This window comes from Ylistrum balloti, unplaced genomic scaffold, assembly GCF_031769215.1.
Source record: "Ylistrum balloti isolate Yb309-2 unplaced genomic scaffold, AGI_CSIRO_Ybal_v1 Utg370288, whole genome shotgun sequence".
Lineage (NCBI taxonomy): Eukaryota > Metazoa > Mollusca > Bivalvia > Pectinida > Pectinidae > Ylistrum > Ylistrum balloti.
This window is the reverse complement of record NW_026782219.1, coordinates 94,109-109,340: the sequence shown is the minus strand read 5'-3', so window position 1 is coordinate 109,340 and position 15,232 is coordinate 94,109. Positions and strand designations below refer to the sequence as shown.

Below are 15,232 nucleotides of genomic sequence, written 5' to 3'. Positions count from 1 at the left end.
ACTCGTCAGTGATGTTACACTATACAGCTGTTTGTCCTTCTAGGACTTGTCACTTATGCTACATCACATTGCTGTTCCGTCCTTCTAGGACTCTTCGTTGATGCTACATCATACAGCTGTTTCGTCCTTCTAGGACTCGTCAGTGATGTTACACTATACAACTGTTTCGTCCATCTAGGACTAATCAGTGATGCTACATCATACAGCAGTTTCGTCCCTCCAGGACACGTCAGTGATGCTACACTATACAGCTGTTTCGTCCTTCTAGGACTCGTCAGTGATGCTACATCATACAGCTGTTTCGTCCTTCTAGGACTCTTCATTGATGCTACACTATACAGCTGTTTTGTCCTTCTAAGACAAGTCAGTAATACTACAATATACAGCTGTTTCGTCCTTCTAGGACTCGTCAGTGATGCTACACTATACAGCTGTTTCGTCCTTCCAGGACTCGTCAGTGATGCTACATCATACAGCTGTTTCGTCCTTATAGGACTCGTCAGTGATGTTACACTATACAACTGTTTCGTCCATCTAGAACTAATCAGTGATGCTACATCATACAGCAGTTTCGTCCTTCTAGGACTCGTCAGTGATGTTACACTACACAGCTGTTTCGTCCTTCTAGGACTCGTCAGTGATGCTACACTACACAGCTGTTTCGTCCTTCTAGGACTCGTCAGTGATGCTACATCATACAGCTGTTTCGTCCTTCTAGGACTCTTCATTGATGCTACACTATACAGCTGTTTTGTCCTAAGACAAGTCAGTAATACTACAATATACAGCTGTTTCGTCCTTCAAGGACTCGTCAGTGATGCTACATCACATAGCTGTTCCGTCCTTCTAGGACTCTTCATTGATGCTACATCATACAGCTGTTTCGTCCTTCTAGAACTCGTCAGTGATGTTACACTATACAGCTGTTCGTCCTTCTAGGACTTGTCACTTATGCTACATCACATTGCTGTTCCGTCCTTCTAGGACTCTTCGTTGATGCTACATCATACAGCTGTTTCGTCCTTCTAGGACTCGTCAGTGATGTTACACTATACAACTGTTTCGTCCATCTAGGACTAATCAGTGATGCTACATCATACAGCAGTTTCGTCCCTCCAGGACACGTCAGTGATGCTACACTATACAGCAGTTTCGTCCCTCCAGGACTCGTCAGTGATACTACATCATACAGCTGTTTCGTCCTTCTAGGACTCGTCAGTGATGCTAAGAGCCTAAATCCTAAGCCTAGTAGGCGACTGAGGAAAATCCAGGGATCGAAAGACGCGTCTTATTTTTGAGTTTTTAGTGTATTCCCCTCTGAGTCAGGATTTATTGTGATGAATTTTCAGTCTTATCGCGATATTTTTCACACTTCATTTATATCAATCACACTTTAGTAAATAGACACATTCTCCTACATGCTTGTAGATGTTTGATTGCAGTTTTCTGGCAGCGTTTACATTATGGAATGCGTCCTAGTGCCACGATATGTGTTACCAGATACGTGATATGATGACAAGTGCTGTTCGCATTACTGGCATACAAATCATTACTCGGGATGTTCAAAGCTGCGCATCAACCAACAGTTACCATTACGTAATATCGACATGCACGCAAACATATGCTGCAAATGTATTCTTAATTAAACTATATAATGATTGGACACACGGCATGTTAAAACAAAAAACTATTTGGACTACTTTTATTAACAGCCACGCCTAGAAATAGTAAGTGCAGAAAAAAATAATAGTATTGGAACCGTGTTCAGCGTATTCTGTCACATAATCTTTATTTCCTTTAGTCGTCTTCTATGTTTCAACACATCTGGCTCTTAGCACGAGTCTTAGGACGAAACAGATGTATGACGCAATTTAATTTTTGACACTACTTTATCGTCTCAAGTGTCATTCGTACAGTTCTTGCGGGGGTTTTTTTACACAGAGGTCACCAACATTGTACTAGATCTTTCGATTAAAATTTATGATCTTATGGGGATTTGAAATCTTCCTTTTCATCATTCTTAATCATGACTTCACGGGCATTTCCTTACTTTTAGATTTTGAAAAATAAAATATTTTCAACTATATACGAGATATGACGACTGTGAAAAATTTTCTGCTCTTGTTTCAAATTCGCCAATACTGGAAAAATTAATCGCAAATAAAACTGCAATGTAACGTTTGTAAACTCATAAATATTTAATGTTTAGTACACCTGTGCTGATATAAATACACAAAATCACTTAGGTGAAATGTAAATGAAAACTAAAGAAATTTTAAGTGACGCTGTTTGCAACATTAATCATATTTTTACGTGAAATGCAACAATGTAAGTTTGATTTTATTACTGTGAATTTTTCATTAAAATTGATGGTAACTTTCAATTGAAAAGTAGAATTAGATGCAGTGAAGCCAAGAATTCAAGTGCACAACAAGGCGGTGTCTTTCTTCTAGGACTCTTCAGTGTTGTTAGGGGCCTTCAATGTAAAACTCTATGAGTACATAAAAGGGAATGAAAAACAGGCAAATGAAGATTGCCCAGTCTAAGTGTCAAAATATTGATTTCAAATTCATAAGCAAAATTAAAATTTTCCATACAGGATAAGTTCAAAGTTTATCAGGAAACATGCGTGATGGGGATGTATGAGTAGCCGAAGAAACTAAACCGAAGGATCGAACCCAGGCCGTCTTCGTAAAAGAACAACTTCGTTTCTCTGTCACCATGCTTTACGCAGTTCCTTCATGTTCTAATCCAATGAACATAATATACATGAATGTAGTTTTTTCTGGAGAAATGTCATCGTGGTTTTATATAGATATACGTGCATTCTTATCTCGACCAATCCCAGAGCAAGATGATAGCACAAAATAACCGATAAACTGCGAGGGGTCCCTTGCTTGCGAGATGACCAGACAACGCAAATATCGAAGGAGGCGTGATTCATCCAAGAGTTCGGCAACTACGTACTCGCATCTGTTTCTCTTATAACACACTGCACACACAGACGGCTCGACACGTGTACCTACATTACAGAACCAAGATGTGTCTGCCAGGCAGTACATGCACGTGCATTTATCAATAACATCATTAGGATAATGTTATGTGTTCTTTATGATACAAAATTACTGAAGTTTAATAAACCAACACTTTTTTTTAACTTAATCAAATTTCTTATTCTCTGGAATTTGTTAGATGAAGGGATTTCGGGTTGAGAAAAACTGAGTCCTTAACCAATTATAGTAGATGAAGTGTGTCGATCTCTACATTAACAGACGTATAAACCTGTCTGTTTTGTATAAACGAGTTAAAATGTCTGAGTTCTGATGTATAGACGATAATAGATATGTATGAAATGTTATATGTGTAGAACACCCGACCAGAGTTTCAACACTATGCATGTTTACTTTGTATGTATTGATATCAGCAGGAAATACATGGCCGCATGGTGTACCTAGTATATATATTGTGTATACGTATCAAATAAATGCATGATTACTTACCAGCGGACGAAGGCGCATACCGGAACTTTGAAAACAGTATCCCCATGTCTTAAAGTTATAATTTTCAAGCAGATCTTTTCACACAAATGTCTCACAAATGTTCAACTGATGAAATTCTGTTAAGTCTACACAGCACGAGTAATGGGTATGATTAACGCTGCAATTATTCCCGTGCTTAATGGAGAAGGGAAGATAATTCAAAAGCCTTGCTGTAGTCTGTATGCTGCCAGCAAAATGTCTGCTTCCTCCGATCAGTATTTTGTTTAGTCACCATATGTGTATATACGTAGGAAGATTATACTTGTAATGCATGTAAATTTTAACGTAAAACAACGATGAACTTAACACAGGTAGATCTCAGTACATTTCCGTGTGGGATATATTTCAACAATGACTTTTTTATATTTATTTTTGTTCGGCTGATTTGGATTTCCTTGCATGTGTCACCAACTAATTGCCTGCAGAACTGTCTGATAGCGTCAGATCAATATAACACAGGTAAGGCTATGGAAACCCATTACGTAATGTATACACTTTTAAGTAACTACTTAATATCTGCCACGACTAGTTTTTTGTATTAATCTATGTAACATGTACATGTACAGCATGAGAAAAGCTGCTTTCAGCTTATTACATTGATCAATGCATCCTTCCCAGCATACGATAAATTTGTAAGCTTTTCACGTACATATTTTATATGACATGTCCCATAAAAATATTTTAACAAAACGGCTATCTTTACAATTCATCAGAAAAAGTTTTGCTTGAAAAAACATCACATGCTTATTTAATTTATCCCCGTGACGATAATGTCAACATGACATTTCCCTTCAAAAAAGGCCTACATTTCTGTGGCCCTGAAATGTTTTTGTGGTAATTCTAGAAAAACGTATTAGTTTTCTAGTTTAATTCACACGTGATGTATCAGGAAAAAATCTTATACAAACGCGATTTATTTGTGCACAGATGACCATAACTTAAAATATTGACCAATCAGAACGGCGATTTCCATTCGTTTCAATGAAATGTGGAATCACGTGAAGTGATATCGAATCGTTCACTTACTATGAAAAGGTAAGGGGTCACCTACCCGACCACGTGGGTTTTCCCCGGGTACTCCGGTTTCCTCCCACAATAAGACCCCTCGCGCGCTTATATCCGGGCCAACAAGAGTGATTAGTATAAGTTGACATAACTTGTTTCGCAATTGTTGTAAAATAAATAAAGTTTATATTTATATACTATGAATTTCATTTCGTCATATCTTATTACAGTTTGTAAATAATAAGTGACGAAGGATACTTGAAAATAGGTAGAATTGTGAAGAGCTGTCACTAGAAAACGATGCTGCCTTGTTGTCAAGCGTTACGTCGTTATAGTACAACACAAAATATTACTAACACTACTCATCCCAATGCTGTTTAGTGTATATCGTAACTGTTGCTATGTGAAGATAAGAAAATCAATAATTGTCCTTAAAATGTCACATATATTATATCAAATTTATATGGGAGAATACTTTTCATTCAAATATTCGTGAAAATAGAAATAATGGAACTTCAACGTAAACCATTACATATCTTCTATACAAAATCGAGGTGAAGTTTTTTTTTTTTTTTTTTTTTTTTTTTTCCTTAATGGTTCTCAAAAACAATGAAAAACATAACTAAAATCACATCATTTACGAGCATGATGGATGCTACATAGCCTATCCGTAATATGTCCATATGGACAACGGAAATGGAGGGGTCGGTGGGGGTGAAACATACCTTCACTCGGTTCTGCTACATCAGATTGGCTCTCTTTCCTCGCCATCATGCTCTTCAAATAAGACACCTCGGGAAGGCGTTTGACAGCAGCTTCAAGAGACAAGAAAACACAATATGATTTATAAATGGTAAAAAGAGCATTGGTAAATCGTCGTGAATTTTACGTTGATTGATAAAACTAACGATGTTTGGGAAAACTTAAAATACAAGTTAAATTGAATGAGGTTAAAACACCGAAACATTTTCATCAAAACGACGCATTGATTTCCATTCATATCAAAATCTAATCTCATAATTCATTTTCACGCTCATTTTTCAAAGAAAATATCCATGAATGATGATCTATGAAACCTTAACATGTGTATTGAAGGCTTGCATACTATTTAATCAATTAACAACGAGAGTGAAATAGAAAAAAAAAATATTACATATACATAAGGTCTGCATTAACATTCATTTCTAATAGAAAATTGAAAACTCATTCCAATCATATTTTGTACATATTCTAAGGTAGGTAGGTAAATTCCAGGTCAAATTACATTCTTAAAACATAAACTTAATCATTTAAGATTTATCTTATTAAATAAGGTCAACACGGCAGTCAAGATAGGAAAGTGCTTTGTCCGTCTTTCTCTTTGTTTTCAGTACAGGTTGACTAGACTGGTCCCGTTCTCAAATTAGACTATAAATTTCACAGGAGGGGAAGATAAGCTAGTCTGGTAAAAAAAGGCTGTGGACATTTCTCCACAAAACTGATGGCCAGAACACATGTTGGCGTATAAAGAAAAGTAGAAATGGGCAGACGACAATCTTTGACTTCAGAGGAAAATAAATCAAATACAGGCATTTGTCTGATTTTACACAACAAAGAAGTGGAGCAGACATGCCTATAAGGAAAAAAAACCTTTAAATTGGTAATCATTGACGTCCAGATAAGCGGACAGTTAAAAACATTGAGAATTCTACTACACTCACTGAGTCAGATGACTGATTGTATAAAGCTTGGTAAACCTCGAGGTCACCATCACAAAACAAACGCAGTGTGATCAACTGCTAGCTGGGTATAAAGATGGCCGAAGTTTGAATTATCTACTTCTGTTCAATAATCAATTATATTTCTTTCTGCATTGAGGAAAAAAATAGTCATTAAAATAACATGAAATTGTAAAATCAAACATGTCCATCTTTAAAAATCCCCATGCGAAAAACATGAATGCAAATAAAAAAAAACAGAATTGGACTTGTTCTGAACACGGACAACATCGACCATTGTGCTTAATCTTCAATTCAGATAAAGGGAAGAAAACCGGAAGCAAACACGTGGGTGATTGGTTAGGTGAAATTATCATCGAGTAAGTAAAGGTATTGGAGGTGAAAAAAAATCTAAGCTGAATGGCTGATTTGTTTTACACAAATTTCTGTTATCAGCTTTATATATTACGCTCTCTTGTTATAACGGTGGAATTTATGTACTTACTATCAAAGTGGCCGTAGTTATTATAACGATAAATTTCTTCTGTTAGCTTTAGTGTTTGGAGATTTACTATATCATGGATAGAAATATTTACAGGGTAGTTAGGATATATAACTACATCTATTTAGAAAATTATTAGCAGTTAAGATAAACAATTGCAGGAAGTACATGTGTACCTATATTCAGAAGAAATATTGTGGCAAAACGCTTTATAAGTATGGGTCAGCGGGTACGTTCTATACCAAAGATTTTGATGATACAAGGGAGCTAATCCCTATCTACCGTATGTCTAATACGGGTGCAGTAAGAGGGTCGTTTATTGTGGTTAGCTGTAGTGTGTACGGTTAAAAATGGGAATTCCACTTAGCACAGGCACTCAAAAGGATTATGTTCCAATTATCTTATAAAATAAAATCTAACAAACTATTTGAAATATGTGCCATGTGACCAAAATTACCTATCCAAATTTATGGTCGCCCCAGACGAAGTACAATTGACAACTACAAATGTGATTATGTGTCATTATCTTGTCTCCTGACAAAGTTGGATTTTTAACCCAGTACAAGACTGTGAATTACCTTTAAGATAGTTACTGGTTTTTTTTTTTTTTTTTCCGTTATTATTATTTTTGTTTATAATAACATTCGTGTCCTACCATTTCTCTCGACTATCTTGGCCTCCAAATACACAGCTGCATATTCGTAAATGGATTCTGGACGACTTCCAATGACACTCCGGGCCAGAGATTCCATATAGTACTGGAAGCCTGGCGGCAGCTTTCGCCGCCAGTACAGCTTCTCAGCTGTTGTCATATTTTCTTTCGGCTCTGAAATAATGGGAATGGGAAAAATAAAGAATGATAAGTAGAGAATGCATAATATTTCATGACATTTTTTTCCAATTTTCACAATAAACTCATCATATAATACTAGTAAGGAAAGGGACACGTGATAATTAAGGAAAGGGGTGGGGAGGACTTGACAATGTCGATGAGGCTATAGATTCTAAATAATAATAATAATGAACTTTATTTTCTGAGGATTACATATTTAGCCAACGGCTAATCTTCCATATGATAATTAAGATAACATTTCATATGAATTTACAGCATATTTTCTATAGAATTTCGGTCTTTTTTTACATTTCTTGACAGAGATCGATTTTCCTGATGTAATAAAATTATATGCACCACTTAAACATTTTTATCACCAATGAAATTGAACAAGTGGCCAGCTTCTGGAGAGCCACTTTTGTATTTCTGTCTCGAGCCAAAATGCAGCTTATATTTTAAGACACTGACCATGTACAATATTCTGTTTATCCTGCAACATTGAAAACAAATTCAGACTATCTGAACTTCAGCAGTTTGATGTTCAATTTTTTTTGCATGACTCTGACGTTACGCTGAATTTTGCCTGGTGACGCACGCCAAAATATCTGCTCCGCGCTAAGTATAGATCCAAATTTAACGGAAAAACAACAACTTATGAATTTTCTTAAATAAACTTGTTCTTTACGACATAGCGAATCGCTTATCGTATTAGATGTCTGATTAATTAGATATTAATATTTCATGCGAAATTTTAACGAAATTCAGAAAGTAGCTCTGTCCAAGTTTTCCATCATTGCCAAATACAGCAAAAATAAAATAAATTTTAAATTCTCTGAATTGTCTGAAAAAAAATTGCTATCTTTTGAACTGACCTTATATTTTAAAAAAAAACAACAAATATCCAATCTTGAATTAGGAAATGGGACAGTAAATCAGTAACAGCGGACGACGGTAAAATCCAGGGGGTTTGATAGAGTCTTCGTTAGAGTATTAATAATGATAACGGTTCGATAAAAATACCCAGCGAGCTATTCTATCATGGTGTATCTAAACGAAAAATGATATATTATGAGAGAGGTCAGACTCCCATAGTTTACAAAGGAGCTGGACAGAACATCAAACTCGAGGCGTTAAAGATTATACACGAAGATACGGGGAGAAACGATTGCAGAAATTTCTTTCATTTTGAAAAGGGAAGCAAATGTCAATCAACATCAGACCAGTAAGCCTCTTTAACATAGTAGTAAAATGATAAGTCACTAATTTGGGATTGTATTAAGGACCGGTGACAGGGAGAAATAATTTCTTCGGAATTCATCGAGTTATTCACCAGATCTTGGGTGGCATAGCATGATTACCAGGTAGATATCTTAAATTTACTATAAAATAAACAAATAAATAAATAAATAAAATAATACAATTTTGACACTGCCTCACATAATGGACTCGTCAGGGAATTAAAATCAGTTGGGATGCAATAGGGTGAATAACACAATTCCTAAAAATGGGGCGAAACTGGAGATTGAGTGCCCAGTCGATTCATTATTGGGGTACGAGTACAAAATTCAAGAAAGCTTTGAGACACTTCACTACAGACAGGCTTTAATTAAAATTATAAGATTGCATCCATCTGGTCCATTAGCCCGGTTAGTTCTAAGTAATTGTACTTTTGATCTCTGTCAAGTTCCATAATGAAATTGCGGATGGCAGATATTCCAAGTAACAAATCAGAATTCTACTGGATCTTAAAATTCAGTACGTAAGGAAACTTACGAAACGTTCCTCAGTCAAAAATATTAAGAACAAAATATTCATAATGTTTTGTAACATTACTTTCAGGTAAACACTTCAGAAAATATAATGTGATATGATACTCATGCCATAGACGTTAATTAAACGTTGCTTAAATCATATTACATTTTGCTTCGTAAGAGAAAATATCTTCATTTTTAAAAATACAATCTTCCATCGGGATAAAAATCCGTTCAGGAACGAAACCGATGAGTCACTGTGACATGCGATTGTAGCATTAATGTTTTCTTTTTTCGATAAATAAAAAAAAATGCACATTACATACATTACCCTTGATCGCAGTGGCTTCTATTCTTTCGGGAAAAAAAGTGGAGGTCCCCGTCCCTAATCCCGGCAAACTGTCTTTCCTTTTAACATCCCATCTCAAAATTGAAAAACGATGAAAAACAAACTTCCTGTTGCTGTTGCCATGGTGTGGTTCATTAACGATGACGTCACAATTTAATTAAGAAATATATAAAAAAAAATACATAGCTTTGTTATTTTAATAACCAGTTCGTTGCTATTATCTTTTACCAGATAATGGCCATAGCAGTATTATTATTCACGCAAGGTTATGATGGGCAGCTGGAATCTATTTTAACCAACCAATGTGTATTCGTTATTTACTCCGTGATATACGGCGTTGTGACTTCCGCTTCATAGTTGTTGATCGAAAGTAAACAGAGCAACAACTAGGGAACTGACGAGAAACAAGAGTAGCGTTATTTATTGTGAAAATTCTGCGATCTTTCAGTTGAGACTGGTGAGTTTTTATCAATTCATTTTGAACAGTTCTTGATTCGTGACAATTTTTTTCTCCAAATATGAGCAATAAGAGGCCGGCTTCACACATGACATGTGCGTGAAAGTTCATCGGTCCTTGTCCTAATTTTCACGCGGGTCTTAGCTTGTGAATTTATGACCATGAAGCTATTAATATTTGTCTACGTGATTCAGTACTTATTTTATTAATTAGTTTTTTTCTTTATTTCGATTTGCAATTAGATATTGTATTAGTGAATAGTGAGTGACCCAAGCCCAAGGTCCTTTTCACCTTTGAACTTAACAGTAAGGAAGGCGTTCCGCTAATTTTTGATAACTTATTTTCAGCATACTCTGAGAATTCTTTTTCTGTAGTGAAAATACGTATTAGAACGAAATTTGAAAAAATCCATTCAAAGTTTACCTTCAAAATATTGAGAATATATTAAAATAGAGCTATGTATAATAGTCATGTTAATCGACATCAAATTCAACTGTTCTAATTGATCATTTACAATTACATGCAAGCTTAGAGAAACTGAAAAGATATTTTATATGTGAATTGAACATAGGTTAAATATGTATACATTCTTAGTCACTCAGCTGAGGGAGCATGCATGCTTCTTTGTCTAAGTTGGTAGAGTCATGGAGACCCAGATTTGTTTCCTGTCTGGGTACTGGGCAGAACATGTTTTTTCCATGATTGTTAAACGAGTATGCAGAGTTGGATAAGGAAAAATACAAAAATGTACTAAGAAGGTAGAAAATCAGAGTGAAATAATGGTACTGGATGTGAATAAATAAATAGATATATATGTGGGCCATGAAGTAAGGAAGTGGAGAAATACATTGTCAAATTTTCATAGGAATCAACTCCTTTGTTCAGACTTGGAATATTACAAAAGATACATCACATCCATAGAATGTAAAACAAAAGTAAATACAACAGGCTACAGTTTTTATGCATATACAGTGTATATTTGTATATTGAAGTAAGATCTGATAAAAATCATCTGTCTGTGATACTGATTCTGGTGAAAAATGAGTCCAGATTTAAAAACCATGACCTTGATTGATTTTAGGTAACATTTGTAATAGGAAGGAATAAATGAAAATCTAACTATCACTAGGCTTGGCTTAGGAGAAATTCCCATTAGCCTTAGTATGTTGTATAAGGTAGTCTAAACTTTTTAATTTCTTATTACAGTAAAACACTTATCTTGAATCAGAAGTCAAAAAAACACAAATTAAGTTAACAGTTCATTTCATTTCTTAGAAATAATATTACCATGTATGTGCTTTTACTTGTTCTAGATTTTGTGAATTACACTGAATTTATTATTCCTGCTGACTATTTAGAAGACTCAAAATTACTGTAATGCTTATTTTGAATGAAGTTTTATACATCCTCCGTACGTAACAAGAGTGAGGGTTATTATAATTGTATTTTTTAATTACCATACCATATTTTATTTAAAACTTCTTAATCACAAATTCACATACAAAAGAAGGTCACAGTGACATTTTGAATTAAAGTCTTATTCACTGACTTAATCAGCCTGTGTGATTTAAAAAAACAGTTCTGTTGAAAAAAGAATAAATAATTTTTAGCTTTTTGATTTACAAATAATGGCATATATACATTAAATTTTGATATTACCTTTCTGATTAAACAAAAAAAATAGCTTCAAACATCAGATAAATACCAAATTCCACAATTAAAACGCTATTGATATTGTTAGTAGGACCACGCAATGGATCAGTTACACATTTTTTTATCAATTCATTTTGAAATAGACCTCATAACTACAGTGCATCCTAGGTCCCTTCAGATTTATCAACAGTGAAATCGTGTGAACAAATCTGAATTATGTAAGTACATCTGACATGTAACAGATAGTACATATATCTGTCCAATGTACAACATGTTATGTACAGAACGTGGACAATGTTTGATTGTAGAGTGATAATGTAATGAATAGATATCTTTATCAAACACCTCAACAAGGGAAAGCATCATATAGGAATGAGAATTAAATTTATTGTAAATTTTGGTAATATATCTTGTTACTTTCCTTTTCAGCTGCAGTAGCAGTGTTGTGTAGCTGTGCTCTACTGATGACAGTGAAAATTTAACTACCAGTTAACTCCACTCACCATGGCAGGGTCTATATTAACCGCCCTGTGTTACTGCTTCATGTGGAGTACAATGTATTTCACACTGTGCCTCATTAATTCAAAGAAAAGCTACGAGTGGCACTGTCGCACTGTGACGGCCATTCATGCTGCTGTGGTCACAGTATTGAGTGGTTGGTGCGGATTTGTCCAGGGTCCATGGCCTTTCACACATGCAGGTATGTATGGTTCATTCTAGTTCATGATGGAAATCAATCACTTCATGTTTTATAATTGATAATTGATTACACATAAACAATTGATAATCAGTTTCATGTGTTAAAATTATTTCAATAGCTCTGGTTGTTTGTTTCTTACTTTCAAATTTTTTAAAATACTGAAATAAACATTTTTAGAAAATTTGAATCTGTTAAGAGGTGACTTTAAAGCCTTTCAAAACTACTATTTGTCAATTACGTCTTTATTAATAACTTTACTTACAGAATTGCGTTTGGTTTCTCAATTTCTACGATATCTGAATCATACTTGTACTTTTCTGATTAACATTCTCTGCAATATTAGCATCAATTAATTTGTTTTGTTTTATAATCATTTACTTTTTTTCTTATCTTTTTATATCATTGGCCCATCACTTAGTATTTATTGAAGGAAAGTGAATTTTTTTATGATGAATTATAGACGTTTATTTATTAAGAAATTACAAACCTGAAGGCCTGAATTTTTTTAAGTTTTCATTTCTCATTGTGATAAGGGAATGCTGTACCACTCAATAGTTGGTAGATATTTATGCTGGACTGTACTTTCTGACATCAGGGCTTCACCTGTTGGGACAGATACAATAATATCAGTATTTGATATGATTTACATGGCACACTAGAAGTAAAAGTCATAAAAGAATTATTCTAAGAAGGGAAAAAAATGTGTTCACCATCACTTGACCATTCCTAATATTACATACTCAGGGTTTTCCATAAGAGCCGGTCGCCGGCCAATTTGACCGGCTACTTTGATCATTTGGCCGCCTACACCAATCCAGTTCCGTAATAATGTTCCGTACACGACTACACGTACACGGCTGGTTAGCCTCCTACTTTCACTACACAGCCTACTGCTAACAAAATTATGGAAAACCCTGCATACTACCATAGAACCTACTAAATAATTGGGATATCGGAATCATTAAATTTTTGAGAGAAAAAAAATTGCATTTATTTTTTAAACATCGGCAATTTCGACATATATATATATATTGACCTATTGGTTCACTATTCCGATTGTTGTCTTTTAAAAGTGTATTTCATAAACTGTGAAATGGCATGTTCTTATCTTTATAGGTGGGCCAAGTACACCTCTTCAGCTGTTCACCACAGAGATCTGTCTGGGATACTTCTTATTTGATTTCACCTGGTGTGTTTATTTCCGCTCTGAGGGTGAGTTTTATTTACCTTTCATTGAAATGTAACATTTGATGTTATTTTCAATTTTTAAAAATTTGAATGACCTACACCGTGATTCCTATTTCATAATTGAATAGACACGATCCACCAATTATGCAGTTGTAAGTTTCTGGATTTACTGTAAAATAGTTACAGTTGTTTGTTTCTAGGCTTGCATACCTTTAGAATTATTTTGCTATGTAGAGTGATGTCCCTTTGTTGTGCTGTTGTAGGAGCAGTAATGCTACTTCACCACACTGTCAGTATAATTGGACTGACCTTTTCCATTATTTTGGGACATTATGGAACGGAAATGATAGCCGCAATCTTTGGGAGCGAGGCTACCAATCCGCTATTACAGATGCGATGGTTTCTGAAGGAATCTGGGAAATACAACACCTTATTAGGAGAGATTGTAGACCATGCTTTTGTATTATTGTTTGGTTTTCTACGAATAGGAATCGGGTCTTATTTATTGTATTGTTACTTCCAACAAGATACCGACTTCCTCGGACGTCTGTCTGGCATCGTCCTCTATGCAATCAGCTGGTTGTTTTGGATAAGTATCATGCAGTATGGTATTCGTAAGTATCGAAAGAAGTTCCGAAAATGGGCTGAAATTAAAGATGCCAAAAAAAATGAAACAAATGAATCAAAGTCATTGAAAGTGAATGAACAAAATGAGTTAACCAATGGTGGCCTTTGTAACAATAAGACAGCCAATGACGGCCTTTCTATCAAATCCTTATCTCAGACCAAGTCCAATGGAGATTTGAACTTCAACGTCACTGATCACAGAACTGAAGTTGTCGCTAATGGTGAGATAGTTACTGCAAATGATGGCGCTGGATTGTGTGACAACTCACAAATGAACGGGGAACTACATAGAAGGAGACCAGCTAGTCAGTCATAAATCTGTTACCATTGTAATGTGTGCAATGTGGATTTTTGCTCATTTTATTTTGATATTGTCAATGGTCGTGCAGTATATAACATTTAGACTTAATTACCAAATCTATTGGACAATCAACCCATTTCTGGTAATAAGCCCACCCTCGTCTATTGTAGTTCAGTGTTGTATGTAAATTCTAACAGATTACATTATTCTACAATAAGCCCACCCCCTTCCCTGGATCAGAGTTTTTTCGTGTTGATTCTTAGGCTTGTTGCAGAATAAATACTGTATCTTATTTTGTAAAATTTTTTTCCGTTATCACCTTATATATATATATATATATATATATATATATAATATGCTATTTATTATATTACACTTTGAAGTATTTTTGAGTTTTGCACAAATTTTTTTTTTGAAAATGACTATTTCCATATCGTTTAAATATATATATAGTGATGATAATTTAGAATCCAATGTGCCTGTTTAAATTTCATTGATTTGTGAATATTGAAATTGTACTAGGTATGATATGATCAAAATGAGTGTTTGTGTCCCATGCTTAACAAAATTTTGAACATTGAACAAAACCAACGGATTCTATATTTTTACGCGGTTGTGTTGATAGGGATAT

At 34.7% G+C, this 15,232-nt stretch overlaps 2 protein-coding genes across 2 annotated transcripts in view; one reads left to right on the top strand and one right to left on the bottom strand.

Moving 5' to 3' along the window:
* The window catches only part of LOC132552910 (cell surface glycoprotein 1-like), a 34,505-nt gene extending 30,846 nt beyond the window's left edge, over positions 1–3,659 (bottom strand). The window contains exon 1 of the mRNA XM_060217110.1: positions 3,501–3,659. Within this exon, the coding sequence (XP_060073093.1) occupies positions 3,501–3,546 (46 nt within the window). The 5' untranslated portion in view covers positions 3,547–3,659. The remainder of the gene's footprint in view (positions 1–3,500) is intronic.
* Positions 3,660–3,824: 165 nt separating this feature from the next.
* Positions 3,825–14,913, top strand: LOC132552911 (TLC domain-containing protein 5-like). The gene is made up of 4 exons (XM_060217111.1): positions 3,825–3,998; positions 12,215–12,485; positions 13,602–13,697; positions 13,937–14,913. The coding sequence occupies exons 2-4, from the start codon at positions 12,290–12,292 to the stop codon at positions 14,614–14,616; spliced, it is 972 nt and encodes a 323-aa protein (XP_060073094.1). The 5' UTR covers positions 3,825–3,998; positions 12,215–12,289; the 3' UTR covers positions 14,617–14,913.
* The last annotated feature ends 319 nt before the right edge of the window (positions 14,914–15,232 follow it).

Excerpts from the sequence above, each read along its gene's own strand:
- LOC132552911 (XM_060217111.1), top strand. The coding sequence starts at position 12,290 with ATGGCAGGGTCTATATTAACCGCCCTGTGTTACTGCTTCATGTGGAGT. Across the intron at positions 12,486-13,601 it reads ATGGCCTTTCACACATGCAG|GTGGGCCAAGTACACCTCTT; the intron begins GTATGTATGGTT and ends TTATCTTTATAG. Across the intron at positions 13,698-13,936 it reads TGTTTATTTCCGCTCTGAGG|GAGCAGTAATGCTACTTCAC; the intron begins GTGAGTTTTATT and ends GTGCTGTTGTAG.